The following is a 21,145-nucleotide window of genomic DNA, read 5'->3' as shown; positions in this document are numbered from 1 at the left end:
ATAAAAAAATCTAGTGAAAATTAACCTCATTAATTAGATATACGACAATTATGCATGCATGTATGTCACACTTATAATATATATCATATTTTCGATCTGCTCCTAATTATCTTTCGATCAGTTTACAAAATTGACCTTATAAAGGAATTATGATCATATAAAGTATACACGCGCATAAACCCTAGTACTTGCACCACTTCTTTATGCATACTATGTTGACAATCATGGCCTTCGAGCTGATGATCTCATGACTTTATATATTGAAGAATGACTTTATAATCGGCTCCTTCGAATTGTTTCCAGACAATATTTATGGTGAAAGCCTAGGAAATTAATGTTTAAAGCACAGCTTGTACAGACCAATATAACTAGACTGGCCATAGAATAAGTATCATCAAATTAAACAGCGTGAAAATGATCAAACCAAACGGCCGTACCCAACTTTGTTTAGGTTCCATTAACGAGTGAAAATTAAAAAAGCGTGTGAAGAAGATGCATGGGATCTTCACAGTTTGCCGATAAGCTGTCATAATTAGCGCCACGCCTGGCCTCTGCCCAGCAGTAGTACTACTGGCATATTGATCATTCTGAAAACATTAGAGAGAGAGAGAGAGAGAGAGAGAGAGAGAGAGAGAGAGAGAGAGTCTTCTACAAAGCTAATTTACATACGATTCGTACAATTACCTTGTGGAGATCGACCTGTACATATTACATAGAGTTGTAATTGGTTTTATGAGTCATTATTATTATTAATTGTGCTCATCATTCTTTAGAAAACTTTTAAACTGGCAAGCATATCCTAACTTTTCGAATATTAGTTGAGACAGAGACTAAAAACTAAGCCCACTTCTTTGTGTTTTTTTTTTTTTTTTTTTTAACACGAATAGATATTCATGCATACAGAAAATAAATTACTCTAATACATATAATTCTCTCTTAATTAAAGTGATTAATTATATGATTGCTTTGGACATATATATATATATATATATATATATCAATGATCTGAACATTGACCCCAGCTGGTAAAACAAGCAATCTAACAAAGCTGAAAGCAACAAACTGATCTGTAACATTATTAGGGGTCATGCTTGGCAAAATGAAAATTATGGGACATGGCAGGACATATATACCGATTAATAAAAGAAAAAAGCTATCAATACAAACAAATTATAAAACCTAATTAGGGTTTTATGCATAGACAGATGATCAAAGCGGCAAAAAGATCACTTAAAACCGCTTTGAGGCTCGATCGATGAAAGGTAAACGACGCAATTAAGGGAGCGCTGTGGTAAGTTGGTAACAGTGATGGAAACTATCATCCAGATTAGGGCCAGATCACCTAGCTCGATCGGAGGCTCACATGCATGCCTATTAAGGCCATCGATCCACGGCATGACGGCAAGTATCTCTCCCTAGCCTCTTGCTGGCCGCTCGTAAAAGGATAGTGCGCGTAGAAGTATTAATTTGACACGTATATGACCCAGCTGCCTCAGGCATCAGCACTCTCCTGCACTGACTCTTGTCGGCAAGCTGTAGCCTGTCGGACATGATCCAAGTAATCTCATTTCTGCATGTCACGATTGACGGTCGGATGTTGGCGTGAGATCAACTGTATCATATTGGTAACTCCAACAAGTAATATCCATTGAGCAGGGTTTGAGTTCGTTGATACATTAGTAAACTTTGACAGATACAATGCAGATTAATTCAACCTATTAATTTCAATTTCTAACTTTTGATCGAGGTTTTCCCCTCAATGCGTGGGCCATTAGGAAACATGATATGATTAATCATGATATACTTTACTTGTTTACCAAGAAAAGATCTTTAGGGAAATTTTATTATAATTAGGATTAGAACTTTAGTTTTGCCCGAGGGCGAGCTAGCAAGTGCACGTGTGTCGAAAAATGTTTTATAGATTGTCAGACTGGATGCATGGTCATGTCTCGTGTGCTAAGACAAACATTAGATTAGACGATGTGATCTCAAATGATGGGCGTGGGAGATTTTCAAAAGAGTAGTACATCCAATCCAATGCACTATAAATAAATAAATGAGAAAAGTCAGCCTAGCTATCTAGCTAGGTTCTCCTTTCATATGCATGCGCCTAGAAACTGCACCTCCCACTTCAGCGTGGCCGTGTTGGGGTCTCATGCATGTATTTTGACATTTTTTTTTTCTTTCTTTTGTTTTTTCAAATGCACATTTTATTTTTACTCAGATAATCAAATTATCAATTTTTCTTGCATGTAAGATATGCACCCAAAACTATCAACATTAATAAATTGCATCCTTAAATCATAAAATATGATCTATATTAATATACATTCCCACTTAGAAATCTGACTGGGAAAATTGGTGACGTGATATAGATACATTTTTAGTAGTCAATTCTTGAACGTATAAGAACGTATATAACATGTTTCTAGAAGTTTGGGATTGTAATTTATCAAGGGTTTTTTGTAGAGTGATTAATGATAGTATGGAAAGTGCAATATATAGTTTTAGCAAAAAATCTCAATTAAGTTGTTGATTTGAATTTTATGATCATCTTTTCACGACTTCGTTGTATTGCTAAACTAACATCTATAGATCGTGCTTTTATATATGTCTCGTATATTTGGACTTTTGTCTATTACTTTATTATGTTTAATAAAGTTTTGTTTAAAAAAAAAGAAAAAAGAGACTTTGTCGATGGGCGATTGCTTTGATCAAGACATAAAACATGTCCATGTGTGGTACTTGATTTCAAAGTAATAAAGAGGAGAGAATAAGGTGATGAAGATAAGGTTTTGTTTTCAAAACCCACAATTTAACTACAGTTGAAACTGTCCCGTCCAGTGATAGCCAGGCCGTGATTGTTGTGAAGCAATCACACATGGCAGGGGACCTTGCATGACGAAGTTATCCACCATACTCCTCCTACTGGGGTACACACTACAGCGAGTGCGTCCTCTCAGTTGAACGTTACACGTAACTTATTTGGGGGGAAAATAAGACTTTATATTTTTTTTTAGTAAACTCCCAACACAGATTGTACTGTGTGATTCGCGAAAAGGAGCTGAAATGAGTAAAAAAAAGAAAGACACGCAGAAGGATAAGAAGACAGGACAGAGAGTCAATCAAGTAAATTGCAAAGGCATATGGATGTGATTAGACTGCGCCTGCACGCGTGCATTAACGTAATGTCCCCCATATTTTCTCCGATGGTGGTGGGGTTTTCCCCCCATCAATACCATGATCAACCACTTGCTGGCAATCCGGATGCACTCTTTTAAGCATCTGTTCATATATATATATAGAACCCTGTCATTCCAATCTTTTGATTTCTGTCATAGTTATCGTTGAAAACTTTTTAATCCTTTGTTTTGTCATCATTTTTCCCCTTTTCTCTTGAACAAGGATAGACACACAATACTCTTCACAATAATTTTCATAATATATTATATAAAATGATGTTATTTTTATACAATATTTTATAATAATACTCTTCATTTTAAAATATGATTGTGAAAAATATTACAAAGAATATTGTGTGTTTATCATTTTTTCCTTTTTCTTTTTGCCAACGCTTGCATTGCACATAAGTTGACCATTAAAAAAAGGGTAATTTACTTGTCTTAAAAGAAACGAATGTTTTGAGTTCCTTTCATGCTCAACTTGTTGTCGCTACCAAAATATACACTAAGGTCATGTGGTTTAGATGAAAGTTGAGAATTGAATAAAATATTGTTAGAATATTATTTATTATTATTATTATTGTTTTGAGATTTGAAAAAATTGAATTATTTATTATATTTTATGTAAAAATTTTAAAAAATTATAATTATGAGATGAGATGAGATACTATATTTAAACGGAACCTAAACGTGAACCTATACAATTAAGATGGGTCTACTTTACAACCTGGATCGTGTGATACATAAAACAAATAAGACTGGCCCATCCACCTAATCCTAATAGGATCTCCGGGCTCCTTCCGGTTTCGTGAATTTCAAATGGGCCGCGACTAGACACGGGATCTGACGACGTAAGAAGTCCATTTCGTGCTATACAGATTTACGGCATCATGTCTCGTATTAATTTTTGAATAAAAATGGATCCTAGAAGCGAGCTTTTTCAGGCTGGCTGTAACGACAAAGGCATTGGTTTTTTGGCATTGTGATGTTAATGTGGCCAGTTTTATATTAGGAGGATAATTTGGGCTGGTAGCCTTAAAACAAATTGAACTGGCCCAGGACGTGGCTTTTTCAAGCCTCGTTTATTTATACAAATGAGAGAGGATTAGATTAAAGTTAATAGATAAATAAAATATTATTAAATATTATTTTATATGAAAATTTAAAAAAATTATAATAATGAGATCAGATGATTTGTGAAAATAAATGAAACTAAGTGTGGCCATCGATAGTAGTTGCTAGCGATTGCAAATTGAATCTTGCTACAACCATCGAAAAAGTGTCTTGAATAGTGTATTTCACTTTTTTTATGTATTTTTTTAATCATCATAAACATTTAAAAAATAAAAAATTCATAACATCATTAAAAATAATATTTTCTTAATCACTAAGTAAAAAAAAAAAAACCATTCGAGACCCAAAGTATTTCAATTTGCATAACCAACAGCAGCTCAGACCGCCCGTTTTATAGTCGGAGTCACCGACACACATGGTATGGGGTGAAAATGAAATCTTATTTATTTTTCAACCAACCTTTTCTCTCTCCAATAATTTCGGATTAATCTTTTCAAGAAAAGAAAACTATTCCGGGCTATTATGCGTGCTTTTATGACCTCTATAAGAGAAATAATAATAGAATTAAAGAAAATATATTTAGAAGCTTTATGTTTTACGCACCTAGCACATTGAAAATTTTCATATCAATTATGCTAAAAAATTATTGGCGTTTTAATTTGATTTAAAATTATAATAGATCTCGCTATAAATGGTATGCTAAGTGCTAACACACCGACTTATGTATAGCAGAACTCATATAATTTTTTTTTTACTCTAAAATGTGTTGTATATTCTCATTCATCAAGTATAAATATCTTTACAGAGTTTATCGTATAAGCATTCTCTATATACTTCCATTGGACATTCCTCAATCCAAACAAATTCATCTACCTTGGAAAGAGTTTCGCCAAACCATGAGCCACTTTGTTCCCCTCTCTAAAGACATGCTGAATCTTCCACCCATTCCTTGTTTTGAAACAGCTTCTGACATCTTTTACTAACCTTCCATACCACGAACAATCCTCCTCCCCACTACTCACTGCCTTTGTCACTACATGGGCATCCCCTTCAAAAATCACATTTGAAATACTTAGCTCCAAGTAAAGCTCCACCGCTCTCCACAAAGTCATAATTTTTGCTATCACTGGATGAGAAACTGCTCATCTACTCATGCGGAGAGCAACTTGCACATCCCCTTTGGAATCTCTGACTATCAAACCAGCTCCCATTCGATTTTCTTTCAGGTCCATAGCAGCATCCCAGTTCAACTTCACACAACTGTCTCCTGGAGCCCGTCATCTGGTTTGGTCTCTCTTTTCCCTCCTAGACTCCTCTGCTCTTAATGGCTTGCATTGAGCTTCCTTAAATTCCTCTACCATCCTTCTTGCAGATTACACCAGCATTTTTGGACTAGCAAATGAGTGCTCAAAAATAAATTTGTTTATGCACATCCACAAGCTCCTCAAAGTAACTGCAACAGCTTCCAACTCCTCAACTGGAATAGAATTTAATAGGTTCTCCCAAGTATATGCAAACTCCTCATCTTTGTAGGACTATTTATGAATGGACCCTGCAAATTCAGGCCACACATCCGAGGCTGCCCCACAACTCTATAGGACATAGCTCACCGTTTCCACCTCCAAACAGCATATAGGACATAGATTAGACTCCCCAATTCTCATTTGGAACAGATTTTTCTTTGTTGGGAAGGCTGTCATTAATAGCCTTCCATAGGAAAGTTTTCACTACACCCGGAATCTTCAATCTCCAGAGCATCTTCTATGCTTCATCCTTCTCAAAGGCTCTTGATGACTCCCCTTTATGTCTCTGCTTCCTTGCCATCTCTAGATGATAAGCGCTTTTGATTGAGAAGAGTCCATTCTAGGTGTGAGCCCAAATCCTTTTATCTTGGAGACCAATAAAATTAATGGGAATGGAGCAAATTATCTCAGCCTCTTCTTTAACAAAGATCTTCCTAACTAGAACTTCCTTTCAACATTTATTCTCCTCATCTATAAGCTCCATCACTTTTGAGGATCTATTCAGTTTCTGCACTGGAGATTGAATGCAAAAAGTAGAGGCCTTTGGAATCCTACTATCCCCCCATATGCTAATACATTGTCCATTGCCCACTCTCCAAATCAAGCCCTCATTTAATAGCTCAAGGGAACCTCATAAACTTCTCCAAATAAGTGACGGTCTAGAACCCAACTTTGACAACAAGAAGTCAGATGTCTTGAAATACTTCTCCTTTAAAACTCTAGCTGCCAACAAAGAATGATTAGAAAGGATCATCCAGCACTGTTTTGCTAAGAGTGATTGGTTGAAACTCTCAAGAATTCATAGAATTATAACTAGTTCACAATATCATAGTAAAATAGTATTTTTTTTTAATAAATCAAAGACATCCAAGTTAAAATAAAAGTCAAAGGGATTTATAATATAGTTTATTAAATAATTATATACAAAATTGTGCGATAGAAGAAAAATACTTATTAATGATGGATAAAAGAAATATCAAAATGTAATAATAGCTTTATTTTTCTTATTAATGGCTATTTTAACGATGGATAAACGAAATTATAAGCCGGCACATTCTTTTGCTCTATTAAATCTATTTTTTATTTTACCAATATTATTCCAAATAAGAGCATTGGCAAAATGATGCCAGTGCAGTATAAAAGTACTAACCTCATTCAAGATCCACTTTTGTTACGCTTGTTCAATAAATATAGAGTAATACTAGTTATAAATTCTAAATGTATAAATTTTGTATAAATCTTTTTGTAAAAATATATACGGTATCAGGAAAGTGAGTTTTTCACATTTTTCCATAATGAATCCATTTTTTTTTTTATAAAAGACTTGCGCGAAACGACAATTTATTTATAATCTGATGGGCATTTGACATTTGAGGTTTATATATATAATTTCTCGTAAATATAAAAGGAAATATAGCTTTCGGAAAAACATTTTTAATTGTTAGTTTCTCTCTTTTTTTTTTTTTTTTTTTTCCTCAAAGGTCATCTTCAACGTGGGATGAAAAATAAAAAAATAATAATAATTTAACCAACCTTTATACCTAATTCGGAAATTTGATCGAAGATACCTGAACTTTTGGACACAAACTAATTTGGTCAGCAAAACCCGAGGGTGAAAAGTAATTTGCATTATGAAAAAATTACTTTACCTCTCCATTTTATCTATTCTATTAGACTGCTAGTTAAATTTTTTATTTTTTATTTAGTGATTAAGGAAGTGATTTTAAATATATTAATGTATTGTTTTTTATTTTTTTAAAATATTTAAATATATTAAAAAAATATAAAATAAAAAAAAAACTTTTAAACTCAGCGGTGAAGATGGGCGGCATAGTAGCCGCACCCATTTGCATTATATATGCAACAGTAAACACGATGGTGCCAGTTCATCCCATGTGATCCTTTATAATGGTCTTTGAAGTGCACCGAGTGGATCTCGGTACTGTTTTTGTTTTTATATGCGCCACTGTTCTGACATGTTGCAAACTGTAGTTGACTTTTTTTTGAATTGGAGTTGACTTTTAAATATGGAACGATGCTACTACATTCATCCACATTGTTCTTTCACCGATCATACACTAAAATCCCGGTAAGCATTTTTGAGAAATAAAGTGATTTATCTAAACAAAAATATTATAAAAATAAATTTATAAATTAATGAAATTTCATGTAATAAAATAAATCTATTTTACGATAAAAATTATCTCACAACGTAACGTAACAGATAGAGATCTGTTACTATATTATTTCTTTACTCCAATTCTCTTGGGACTTCAACTTTGGCAACTGGCTCATCGTTTCTTTCATTGCTGTGTCTCTTTCTTTTCTAGGGTAGATGGATATTTGGATAGGAAATGAAGCCCCTGACCATGGAGATATTGGTGCTATGATTTGTTCTAATGAAATTGCCTTCACAAACTTCGTGTAAAACGATTTGCATCATCGTCTTCGAGTTGAAACTAATTTGATTTCTTTTTAAAATCAGATCTTAACCCATACACACTGATTTTTATTTGGTTTGCACGATCTTGAGTTTTCAAAAAATAAAAAAATAAAAAAAAATCGTCACTTTATCATATAGTTTGACCTTCGTGTGGACAAGCTCTCATATACAGTATTTCAGCAGAGAATACTTTGAAATTTCAAATCAAAACCTTGTGGTCATGGCAGAGAGTGATGCCGAATACTTTTATCTTGGAATACAATTCCTTTTTGTCTGATACCGACGCTATTCCTTATTCTTCCCGAAGCGTCCTTTTCTTTCAACTGGCTAGAATTAGTTAGATAAAAGCTAGGGTTTCTGCATATACATCCTTTCTTGCTTTTGCTTGCTGAAGGGAGGAGGATCCGAGATGGAGAACTACTTGAACGAGAACTTTGGCGATGTGAAGCCCAAGAACTCGTCGGAGGAGGCGCTTCAGAGATGGAGGAAGCTCTGCTGGCTTGTGAAGAATCCTAAACGGAGGTTCCGATTCACTGCTAATCTCTCCAAGCGCTTCGAGGCTGAGGCCATCCGTCGCTCCAATCAGGTTGCAATCCCTGTTCTGTGGAGTTTTTCGAACTGGATATTCTAGTCATATAACGTAAAGATTTGCCACTAATTTTGATACTAGTTGCTTAGACTCCAAATTCTGCTGTGTTGAGGATCTGTATGGAAAACCGACGAGCTTTGACCACCTAGGTGCCTCCGAACCTGGGCTTTTCATAATTTTACTTGGACGGTTCTTTTTAATGGGAACCTGTCTACACTGTCATGAAAATATTCATGTAGATCCATATATTCTGCTGGATTGAACATTGGCGATGCATTAATCGGATTTGTTGAGGAGCATACCGAGGGAGAAGTGGATTCTGGTTCGATATTAATGTGATTCTGGTTCAATTGCTGGATAATGATAACGAAATTGAATTTTCTTAAAGTAACTAAATTGTAGCCTACTCAACTAATAATTTCCTTACACATTCTGGCTTTCATGATATATCTTTTCTAACTTTACATCTCTTCCCTTGGTGTTGAACATTGTAGGAGAAGTTCAGAGTTGCAGTTTTGGTTTCACAAGCTGCTCTTCAATTTATCAATGGTAAGAATCTTAAGCTGCTCAAGTTAAAACTTGTATTATGGTTATACTTCATCATGTTGACTCCAACGTCAATTCCTGTAGGTCTAACTTTGTCCAGTGAATACACTGTGCCAGAGGAAGTAAAAACTGCAGGCTTCAAAATATGTGCTGATGAATTGGCATCCATTGCCGAAGGCCGCGATGTGAAAAAACTAAAACTACATGGTGAGGTTGAGGGTATTGCAAACAAGCTTGCAACTTCAGTCAACATTGGCATTCCAACTTCTGAGCAATTGCTGAATCAAAGAAAAGAGATTTATGGAATTAATAAATTTAATGAAAGCCCACCACGAGGTTTTTGGATCTTTGTGTGGGAAGCCCTTCAAGATACAACCCTTTTGATTCTTGTTGTTTGTGCTTTTGTCTCTCTTCTTGTTGGCATAATTATGGAAGGATGGCCGAGGGGTGCCCATGATGGCCTTGGAATTGTTGCCAGCATTTTGCTTGTTGTACTTGTCACCGCCACAAGTGATTATAAACAATCCCTGCAGTTCAAGGATTTGGACAGGGAGAAGAAAAAAATCGCAGTTCAGGTTACCAGAAATGGATTAAGACAAAAGATATCAATATATGATCTTCTTCCCGGTGATATTGTTCATCTTGCCATTGGAGATCTGGTCCCGGCAGATGGACTTTTTGTTTCTGGGTTCTCAGTGTTAATAAATGAATCCAGTTTAACAGGAGAGAGTGAACCAGTTAATGTCCATTCTGGTAATCCTTTTCTCATGTCAGGAACTAAAGTTCAGGATGGATCATGCAAGATGCTCGTGACTACTGTTGGAATGAGAACTCAGTGGGGTAAACTGATGGCTACTCTCTGTGAAGGAGGAGATGATGAGACCCCATTGCAGGTCAAACTTAATGGTGTAGCAACCATTATTGGTAAAATAGGCCTATTTTTTGCTGTTGTTACGTTTTCTGTTATGATGCAAGACCTGATCAGCCACAAGCTGCAAGAAGGGTCCCACTGGATCTGGTCTGGAGATGATGCAATGAAAATTTTGGAATCCTTTGCAATTGCTGTTACAATCGTGGTGGTTGCTGTTCCTGAAGGACTGCCTTTGGCTGTGACGCTAAGTCTTGCTTTTGCCATGAAGAAAATGATGAAAGATAAGGCACTTGTCCGTCATTTAGCTGCTTGCGAGACAATGGGATCTGCTACATGTATCTGTAGTGACAAGACTGGGACTCTAACTACTAACCATATGACTGTTGTGAAAGCTTGTATTTGTGGGAAAATCAAGGAAGTAGGGCGCTCTAAGGAGACTTTTAGTTTTGGCTCTGAAATTCCTGGTTCTGCTTTGAGTATTCTACTTCAATCAATATTTAACAACACTGGAGGAGAAATTGTTAAAAATGAAAACGAAAAAATTGAGATACTGGGAACGCCAACTGACACTGCTCTTTTGGAATTTGGGCTATTGCTTGGTGGGGATTTTCAATCAGAACGTCACACATTGAACATTGTGAAAGTTGAGCCTTTCAATTCTGTTAAGAAGCGAATGGGAGTAGTACTAGAACTCCCAAATGGTGGTTTCCGGGTGCACTGTAAAGGCGCTTCTGAGATAATTCTAGCCGCATGTGACAAAGTCATAGACTCGAATGGTGAAGTTGTTCCACTTAATGAGGCATCCATTAATCATTTAAAGGATACAATTGAGCGATTTGCTAGTGAAGCTCTTCGAACTCTATGCCTTGCTTATATGGAAATTGGAAATGAAATTTCTGTTGAAAGTCCTATACCAATAAAAGGGTACACATGCATAGGAATTGTTGGAATTAAAGATCCAGTTCGCCCAGGTGTCAGAGAGTCTGTTGCAATTTGTAGATCAGCTGGTATAATTGTTCGGATGGTTACCGGAGACAACATACACACTGCAAAGGCAATTGCTCGAGAATGTGGAATTTTAACCAGTGAGGGTATAGCAATTGAAGGCCCAGAATTCCGTGAGAAAAGTGAAGAGGAATTGCACGAGATTATTCCAAAACTTCAGGTGATTTATGTGCTTAATGACATTGTTTTGTCAATATATGGAGTGCTCTTGAGCTGAAATCTAGCTCTTTACAGTAAGCAGAAAGTTGTCTGCTACAGAAAATCTAATTTTTCTTTGCATGCAGGTCATGGCTCGATCTTCACCACTTGATAAGCATACCCTTGTAAAACACTTACGAACAACTTTTGAAGAAGTTGTTGCAGTGACTGGTGATGGTACCAATGATGCCCCAGCTCTCCATGAAGCAGATATTGGACTAGCAATGGGCATTGCTGGAACTGAGGTGTTGCCTAAACACTGTTACTGTAGTCTTGCCTGAAAATATATATTCTCCCACCCCTCATAGCTGTGATGCGAGACTCGACTTCAAAAAATTATGTCCAACTTCTTTAGTTTTACCTGAGATATAACTTTTTCTTAAATTTTCAACTGTTGAATTATAATTGTGCCAACTTTGCTCATTTCTTCCTTGTATGCTAGGGAATAGAAAGGGAATTAAATTCTTCCATGCAAAAAATAAAAAGGAGAAAAACGGATAGGATTGTACATGTTTATCACTGCTAATCATGTTTAGACACAAGGTTTGTCTATGCTTTTTTTTTTTTTTTTTGGGGGGGCGGGGGGGGGGGGGGGGGGGGGGGGGGGGAAGGGAGATTGGGGATGTCGAAGTCATTATTTTCTGGTGCACTACAAGACTTGGAGCATATTTTTCATGGGCTGCTCTATATATGTTTTTAAAGAAGACCTTGAGTCCAAGGCATCAAGTTGTAGGTGGGATTTCATATGAACATTAGAATGTTGAATCTTAATTACACTTTCTTATTGTGCTTAATAATGTTGTGAATTCTTTCTTGTAACTTTTGGCATGATAAGCTGTCATATTTTAAAAAATAAACCATGTACAAGAGATTAGGATAATGGTTGGCTGTTATACTACCTTTCATTTTAACATTTTAAGCATGGAGGATTTGAGGCTTAAAACTCAGACCATGAGGCTTCTCCTTCTGTATTTGGAGGCCTAGATGCCTCATCTTTCACCTTTAGAACCTATAGGAAATTTTCGTATGGACTAATTGTCTGCTGATTAGGTGCCCTTAATAGTTGAGATTGTAGTTTGTTCTGTATCTTGTGGACTAGTAACTTGGCATTTTCAAATCTGCTTACTTGAAAACTTATGTCATGAAAATTGTATGCAAATTCTCAGGTGGCTAAAGAGAGTGCTGATGTCATCATCTTGGATGACAACTTCTCCACAATTGTTACTGTGGCAAAATGGGGACGTTCTGTGTACATAAACATTCAAAAATTTGTTCAGTTTCAGCTAACAGTTAATGTTGTTGCCCTAATTGTCAACTTTTCTTCTGCCTGTTTGACCGGTGAGCAGATCCTCATATTCTCTTTCCCGTACCATTACCACTTTACAATAAGCCACTTCCTGTAATATTCTCTCACATTCACTCTTTCTCCTCGTGGCATGTGCTCTCAGGAAACACTCCCCTGACGGCTGTGCAGCTTCTATGGGTCAACATGATCATGGACACCCTTGGAGCACTTGCATTAGCCACAGAGCCCCCAAATGATGACTTGATGAAAAGAGCACCAGTTGGCAGGAAAGGAAACTTTATCAGTAATGTGATGTGGAGGAATATCTTAGGGCAGTCTCTGTATCAGTTTGTCATAATTTGGTTTCTTCAGACCAGAGGAAAAGCAGCTTTTAATCTTGATGGCCCATATTCAGATTTAGTATTGAATACGATCATTTTCAACTCGTTCGTCTTTTGTCAGGTAATTTTGAATTCATCGGAAGGATCACTCTAATCTGATTTAGAAATTTTTTGCTTTGACATCTAGAGCTGTATGTGAATACATGTCAAGATAAATACATACATATATAAACATTAGATTGTTGCTAATATTTGTGAGGTAAGTTTATTTACTAGGTTCATTATTAATGCATGATACTTACTACTATTATAGCAAATAATAATAAGAGCATACTGTTGGTGACTCAGTATTCCCTCCATACATGCCATTGTGATAGATTCTTCATCTATAATTTTTTTTAGGCAGATACTTAATCTAATGGAAGACTGAATTTAATTTATGTATGAAACTTCTAATGTGATTTGATAGTGATGGACTTGTCTAGTTTATATAAATGTCTGGTTGCAACATTGATCTAATTAATAGTTGGCTGCCATGATTATAAGTATGACTTAAACTAATACCACTCTTTTATCCCTACTCGTGAGAGCTGCAATCTTGAACTTACTTGGACTATGGAACTTAGCCTGGAATGCTGATGTCTTCTTCAGGTTTTCAATGAGATCAGCTCTAGGGAGATGGAAAAAGTAAACGTCTTCAAAGGTATAATGGAGAACTATGTCTTTGTGGCTGTGCTTACTTTCACTGTCATCTTTCAAATCATCATCATCGAGTTCCTCGGTGCATTTGCGAACACAACTCCTCTCAGCCTGTGGCAGTGGTTCATTAGTGTTTTCCTCGGATTCCTTGGGATGCCAATAGCGGCCGCCCTAAAGATGATTCCTGTGGGATCAAATTGAGATCAGCAAACTGGATACATAATTTGGTTACTACACCATTATACATCTTTGGTATAATTCAAAACTGATCTGGGTTTTCGAACTGTGAAATTTGAAAGGCATAGGAAAAATTACAACAAACCCACGACTCAAGATGGCCGTTTCAACATTTTGGGGGAGAGTTTCTATTACACGTTAGACTTCTTAACCTCCGAATTTTGTGATATAACTCAAAGCATTTGCCCGATCATGATGCAGTTGTATTACAATGTCATCAGCAATTATATTGACGATTCATCTCTTATAATCTTGGCTGACAGATGATAGCCCATGTTTTGCACTAAATGGATGCTATTTATTTCAAGTGAAATGGAGATGATCTCATTCCCTATCTGTCTACATTGCTTGGCCTTTTTGAATCAAGGAATTTATGATGGCCAAAGAAAGGAGATCCTATAACATAGCCATGTCGAAGGGGCACAAAGCGGATGATTATAGTTTACTCTTGCCTCTTGAACAGGTAAAAGGAAGTGCTTAAAGCAATTCCACTTTTGCAAAGTAATTGTCTTATTGAGGCAATTGATTACCTTGATTACTGGGAGAAGTTAGTCAACCCAGTTGACCCTGTGATGAGAAAACATCACCAATTAAGTAGATGCAAGTCTGAGAAGGAAATGAAGTTGGTAGGTATAGCTAAGAAAAAAAAAATGGTAATTATTAGGTCCCGTTTGGATACAGAAACTCTTATCTTATCTTATCTCATCATTATAACTTTTTTAAATTTTCATATAAAATATAATAAATAATTCAATTTTTTCAAATATTAAAATAATAATAATTTTAAAAAATAATATTTTATTTAATTTATCTAAAATTATCTCATCTGATCTTATTTTACTTAGGGGTGAGAATCAGGTGGTCCGTACTGGAAAAACCGACCGGACCGAACCGGGAGCGGTTCGGTCCAGTCTGAATTTCATAGGACCGAATGAATTCGGTCCGGTCCAGTGGTTTTTCGGACCGGACCGGACTGAATTAAAAAAAAATATATATAATTTATATATATTAATTATATAATTTTTATTTAACCAATTAACCTAATCTTATCATTAACTCACCATTAAGTAATTATTAACTAATACTAATATTTATAATTTTATACTAATAGTAATATTTATAATTTTATAGTAATACTAATATTTATACTAATACAAATATTATATTAATAGTCTAGACTTTAATATGATATAAAAAAATAATAATACTAATAGTCCAATATAGACTAAGACTATAGTTAATAGTTATACTTATACTAATATAGTTATAACTTATACTAAATCACCATAACTAACATTGGTATATTACTAATATATAGCTATACTATATTACTAATAGTCTAATACTAATATTATTAGTCTATTATATAGTTATATTAATCATGATTCATAATAACTAATCACTATAATTCTATAGTATAATTAGTATTAATGTATTATTATATAATATATAGTATTAGTATCATTATTAATATTGGTATAATCTATAGTTATTTAGTATAAAGCAAATTAAGCAAATATTTAGTATAAAGCAAATTTAGTATAAAATAATAAATTATAAAACAATACTAAACAATAAGCAGTCCCGTTTAAGTTCAGGAGGGGAGGGGGAAATACCTCATTTGCCAAGAAGCCAAAACGGCACCGTTTAGTATAAAACAGGACTTAAACGGCGCCGTTTAAGTCCAGGAGGGAGAGAATTTTGAAACTGAGTTGCGTGAAACAATGTCATTCACGCAACTCAGTTTTTTTTTTTTTAAATAAACTGTTTGTTGAAACGGCGCCGTTTGGGTCCAATTTCAATCCAAACAGCGCTGTTTCAACATTAGTTTTAGTTCCCTTCTCCCCCTTACTTTCCCAGTTCGCCCCCCTCTTTTCCGAAAGGTGATTTTGCAAAAACCGTAGCCCCTCTCTGTCGCATCCCCCTCTCCTCCAGCCCCTCGGACACCTTCCTCTGTCGCGTCTTTTCATCGATTGGTACTCTCTCTCTCTCGTTTTTAATCTTTTGAATTTTTATGGTATTGATTTTGGTTTTTTTTCGCTGTTGTTTGTTGCCATTGTTGGTCCTTTTCTCAGTTTGTGGTTATTGGTTTCTAATGTATTTTGGAATTGGGATGTGGCCCAGTGTAATTCTGTGACGTTGTATTGAGAATCAATGCATTAATTTTTTATACACAGTGTATTTTTTTACACACAGAAAATATAACTCATATATATATATACACATACATATATATACTCATATATATATATAGTTGAGATGCATTAATTTGTAGAAAAATGAAAGAATCCCAGATTAATTTGTCCAGTCATTATGATCTTGCTGTGAATGTGCAAATGATTTTTTTGGGGGTAAGTGTAAATGTGCAAATGATGAATCCTAGATCACATGTTTAGTTGTATCATATTTATTTACAATAAATTTTTTAAAATCAAACTCATTTATGAAATATATATTATCATTTATTAATTTGTGTGAACCTTTCAGGTTCCTTCCATTAATATCATTTGGGAGTGTTTTTAATATCATTCTAGATTCTGAAAAGATGCATTTGTTTATAGCAATAACAAGTTCTTGTTGACATTGTTGAGAATGTTATATGCTTGTCGGTTTGACATGCCCTTTTGGAAATCTTGACATTTGGGATTTTTGGGGTTTTGAGAATGATCTGTCAAGGCCTGTTTTTTTTTAAATGTTAGTGAATTAATTACCCTTGTGTGTGCTAATTAATTAATATAATGTTTCGATGGGAATGCAATATTTTATAGTAAGAACGCAATCAGCTTGATTTGAGACATATTAATGTTTGTTTTCTAATTTTTTTGTCCTTTTATCTTGTTTGTCCTGACTTTTTTTTTTATAGATGGAGTCTTCTACAAATGATGTGCAAGAGTCAACACCAAACATGCCTCCACCCCCACCCCCATCCAATGTAAGTGATCTATCAGTTGGTGGGTTGCAAAGAGGTAGAGTTAGGTCTTTTGTTTGGGATCACTTTACAAAAATACCAAAAAGTGATCCAAGTAAACCTAGGGCTGCATGTAATTATTGTGGTGCTTTGTATGCATGTGATATGAAGACCAATGGTACGAAAAACATGAAGTATCACATTGAGCACCAATGTAAGAAATGTCTATTTAAGAAGACGGATAAATCCCAGACGACTCTAGGTTGGAAGGTGGAGGGAGGAAGTGGTAATGGTAGTGGGGGACTTGTGCCTATTGCATTTAGTGTTGAGGCTTGCCGACAAGCCTTAGTAGAGATGATTATTCTTGATGAGTTGCCATTTAGGCATGTTGACGGGGAGGGTTTCAGGAAGTTTATGCTTGTGGTTTGCCCTAAGTGAGTAGGGATTCCATCCCGTATGACGGTTGCCAATGATTGCTTTAATTTGTTTTTGAAAGAAAAATAAAAGTTGAGAAATGCTCTTCGAGGGCAGCGAGTTTCTCTCACTACGGATACATGGACATCCGTGCAAAACCTAAACTATATATGTCTACAACACACTTTATTGATGATGACTGGAAGTTACACAAGAAGATTCTTTCCTTTTGTTTGGTTGAAAATCACGAGGGTGATACCCTTGGTAAGGGCATAAAGATGTGTTTGCATGATTAGGGGTGACCAAAAATATTTGCACTCACACTTGATAATGCAAGTTCTAATAATGGAGTTGTTTCTTATTTGAAAAAAAAAAACAAAGTATAGGAGAGACACGATCTTGGAAGATGAATTCTTGCATGTTCGATGTTGTGCCCACATTTTGAACTTAATCGTTTGTGAGGGGTTAAAAGAGTATGATGAGTCTATTGCGAAGGTGAGGAGTGTTGTGAAGTATGTTAAATCCTCCCCTTAAAGGTGGAGTGCATTTCAGAAATGTGTGGAGTTGTAAGAGATTCAATCTAGAAGCCAAGTTTACCTAGATGTATCGACTAGGTGAAACTCTACCTATCTTATGTTGGAGAGGGATTTAAAATTTAAAAAGGCTTTTGATCGTTTGGAGGAAGAAGATTTGTGCTTCCTTAGTAGTATTAGAGATGACAATGATGACGATGTCGATGATGAAAATATAGACCATGTGGTGAATACGAGAAAGTCAAAGAAGTTAGGGCCTCTCAATGCATCCGATTAGGCGAAGGTGCAGTTGTTTGTGAGGTTCATTGCATTATTTCATGATGCAACTTTCAAATTCTCAGGGGGTGAATATGTAACTTGTAATATTTTTTACCCGGAGTTGGTTATTATTAAAGATACCATTATTATGGAGTGTGAAGAACGAAACCCCGTGGTGGGATTAATAACCACAAATATGAAGATAAAGTTTGACAAGTATTGAGAGAACTTGAAAAATCAGAATATGTTGTTATATGTTAGTGTTCTTCTTAATCCTCGCTACAAAATGTGATATAGGCTATTTATAATTTATATATATATATGTATTTATATATAATTTATTCATATATAAACTATTATTTTGGAATATAATTTATATATATTTATATATATAATTTATTCATATATCGACTATCTTGAAATGGTACACGAAACGATACTGGTACCGAAATATTTCGTTCCAGTGTCTTAACCTGTACGTCATCTGGTACGGTATTCAAAACATTGTTCTGAATCTACATTTAGCACTGTAATTTATATATATATATGTATTTATATATAATTTATTCATATATAAACTATTATTTTGGAATATAATTTATATATATTTATATATATAATTTATTCATATATCGACTATCTTGAAATGGTACACGAAACGATACTGGTACCGAAATATTTCGTTCCAGTGTCTTAACCTGTACGTCATCTGGTACGGTATTCAAAACATTGTTCTGAATCTACATTTAGCACTGTGGGTCGTGTACTTGACCTTTTCCGAAGTAGTTTAAATCCAATGAGTGTTGAGGGTCTCATATGTGCACAAAACTGGCTTCGTCCTTCTTCTACTTCAATAAGCCTTAGGACTTTAATGGATAAAGTGGAGGAATTTGAGAAACAGCTGGATATGGGTATGTAATAAAATTACCTTTGATATCTTTTGTGGTTTATTTTGTTTTATCTTCCATGTTATGTAATTTTATTTAACTTGTTTTGTTTTAAATTTTTATGGATATAACTTGTTGGGGACCCAAACTTTGCTGATTTTGTGGAAACGTCAAATTCAATGCCTACTGGTCCTACATCTAATGTTGATTAAAGAATAAAGAGGTGAGAAGATTGTTGGTAAGCTAGGCTCTCATATCACTAACCAGTTTTGTATCTATATATGCATCTAGATTCTAGCCTACCATGCTAAGGACTAATTTATTTGGATAAATGATCAATCGGACTATATATGTTAATTAGGACTAATTTAATTTCTTCTCTCTAGTCTCTGTGGTCAAATATATATGTTATATTATAAGTAGATGCATACGATGAAAGAAGTAGAAAGAGGTGGAAATGAAGATTTTATTGACAAGATTTTATTCTGTTATTACATAATCAAACCAAAGCATATGAGATAATTTCAATTTGATTTTTGGGACTTTTAATTTTGGGTCCTTGGTACTTTTGCTTTATTACATAAATTTAGTTGCAGAAATTTCTTACATGGGAACTTGAGTTCCAGTAGTTAAGCAGATATAAACGTCACTCCTCTAGTCCTCTTTAAGAACTTGCTAGAATATCACTAACCAGTTTTGTTGATGCGAACTTTCAACTTTGTTATAATATTTTGGTCTTTCACAACTCTGTAAAATACCCTTTATATGTTGAGTACTTAAGTTGTTAAGTTTTGGATTATAATTTGTAATTTGTAATCTTTTGTATTATTATTATTTTTTTTGGTTTTTTTAGTTTTTTATATAGATTAGTGTTTTTTTATCATTGTATTTTTCAAGATCAAGTTTTTTTTAGTAGTTTTAGCTAAAAAAATTGTACAAAATTTGAAGTGGGTTGAAAATAATTGAAATTGAGCAAAAAAAAAAAAAAAAGATTTAGATGAGCTGAATGACCCATTTTAGACATGTCCAGACCGACTGGATGGATCCTGGACTGGACAGGATCAGTCCTATACGTGACTCAGTCTGGTCTAGGATGAATAATTCATAAACCGAATAGGTCCGGTCCAGTTTACAAAATGACTCAAGACCAGACCGAGATCACCCCTAATCTTACTATCAAAGGGGTCCTAAAATTTTAAAAGTTACAATGTATAAAGCAAACTGAGATGAGAACGTCCTAGGTAATAAATACATAAAGACAAATTAAAACAAACCGACAACGAGGATAAATTTAACCATCTAATACTCATCTATATATAGTTCTCGATTCAATGCAAGAAATTAATTTCTCTCTCTCGGTTGGGAACCTTATTTATGTCGTGGACAGGATTGGAGAGTGCAGTGTCAAAAAAGTCTCAGAGTCCAGCTGCATGCGTGTACCTGTTCCGAGTAGAAACGCAAAGCAAGGCAGCCATATGTATTATGTAGGGTCGGTGTGTAGTTTATTATCGGCCAGTTTTATTATTATTATTTTTAACGTTGATATGACTTGATATAATATCTCCTATGCGCCGAATTACTTAGTTTATTAAAATTTGGCATAATATTTTTTTTTTTGCCAATGTAGGCAGGTTTGGAGATGGGATGAGGTACAAAATTTTCATCTCATCATTACATATTTTTCAAATTCTCATACAAAATATAATAAACAATTCAATTTTTTCAAATTTCAATTCACCTTTTTCAAATCTTAATACAATATAATATTAAAACACAATATTTTAAATTCTCAAACAAAACACAAAATTCTCATCTTACCCCCCAAACTTGCCCTAAGTCTAAAATTTGAATAAAAATTGAGATTTTAACTAAAATCAAAATTATTGAAGATATTAATCTATATTAGATTATTCATTCTAAAATCAAAATAATAATATAATATATATATTTTAATAATAATAATTTTTTTTTATATTTTACAAATACATTTTAAATATTAATTAATAATTTAATTTTTATTTAAAATTATTATTTTTCAACTATTTTTTTTCTCAATCTAATTATTTAATAAATACACTCCAACTAAAGAAAGAGAAAAATAAAAAGAAAAATGGGAACTGAATAGTAGAACTGTAGAAACTATAGAACAGTA

At 34.5% G+C, this 21,145-nt stretch overlaps 1 protein-coding gene across 1 annotated transcript; it reads left to right on the top strand.

Annotated features, from left to right (window-relative positions):
* Positions 1-8,513: 8,513 nt before the first annotated feature.
* LOC121262814 (calcium-transporting ATPase 1-like) lies at positions 8,514-14,329 on the top strand. The gene is made up of 7 exons (XM_041165425.1): positions 8,514-8,808; positions 9,306-9,360; positions 9,442-11,393; positions 11,518-11,676; positions 12,598-12,769; positions 12,880-13,178; positions 13,709-14,329. The coding sequence occupies exons 1-7, from the start codon at positions 8,632-8,634 to the stop codon at positions 13,955-13,957; spliced, it is 3,063 nt and encodes a 1,020-aa protein (XP_041021359.1). The 5' UTR covers positions 8,514-8,631; the 3' UTR covers positions 13,958-14,329.
* Positions 14,330-21,145: the final 6,816 nt, after the last annotated feature.

This window comes from Juglans microcarpa x Juglans regia, chromosome 4S, assembly GCF_004785595.1.
Source record: "Juglans microcarpa x Juglans regia isolate MS1-56 chromosome 4S, Jm3101_v1.0, whole genome shotgun sequence".
In the NCBI taxonomy this organism is placed as follows: Eukaryota; Viridiplantae; Streptophyta; class Magnoliopsida; order Fagales; family Juglandaceae; genus Juglans; species Juglans microcarpa x Juglans regia.
Note: the sequence above shows the minus strand (reverse complement) of the source record. Positions and strands in the feature narration are given on the sequence as shown.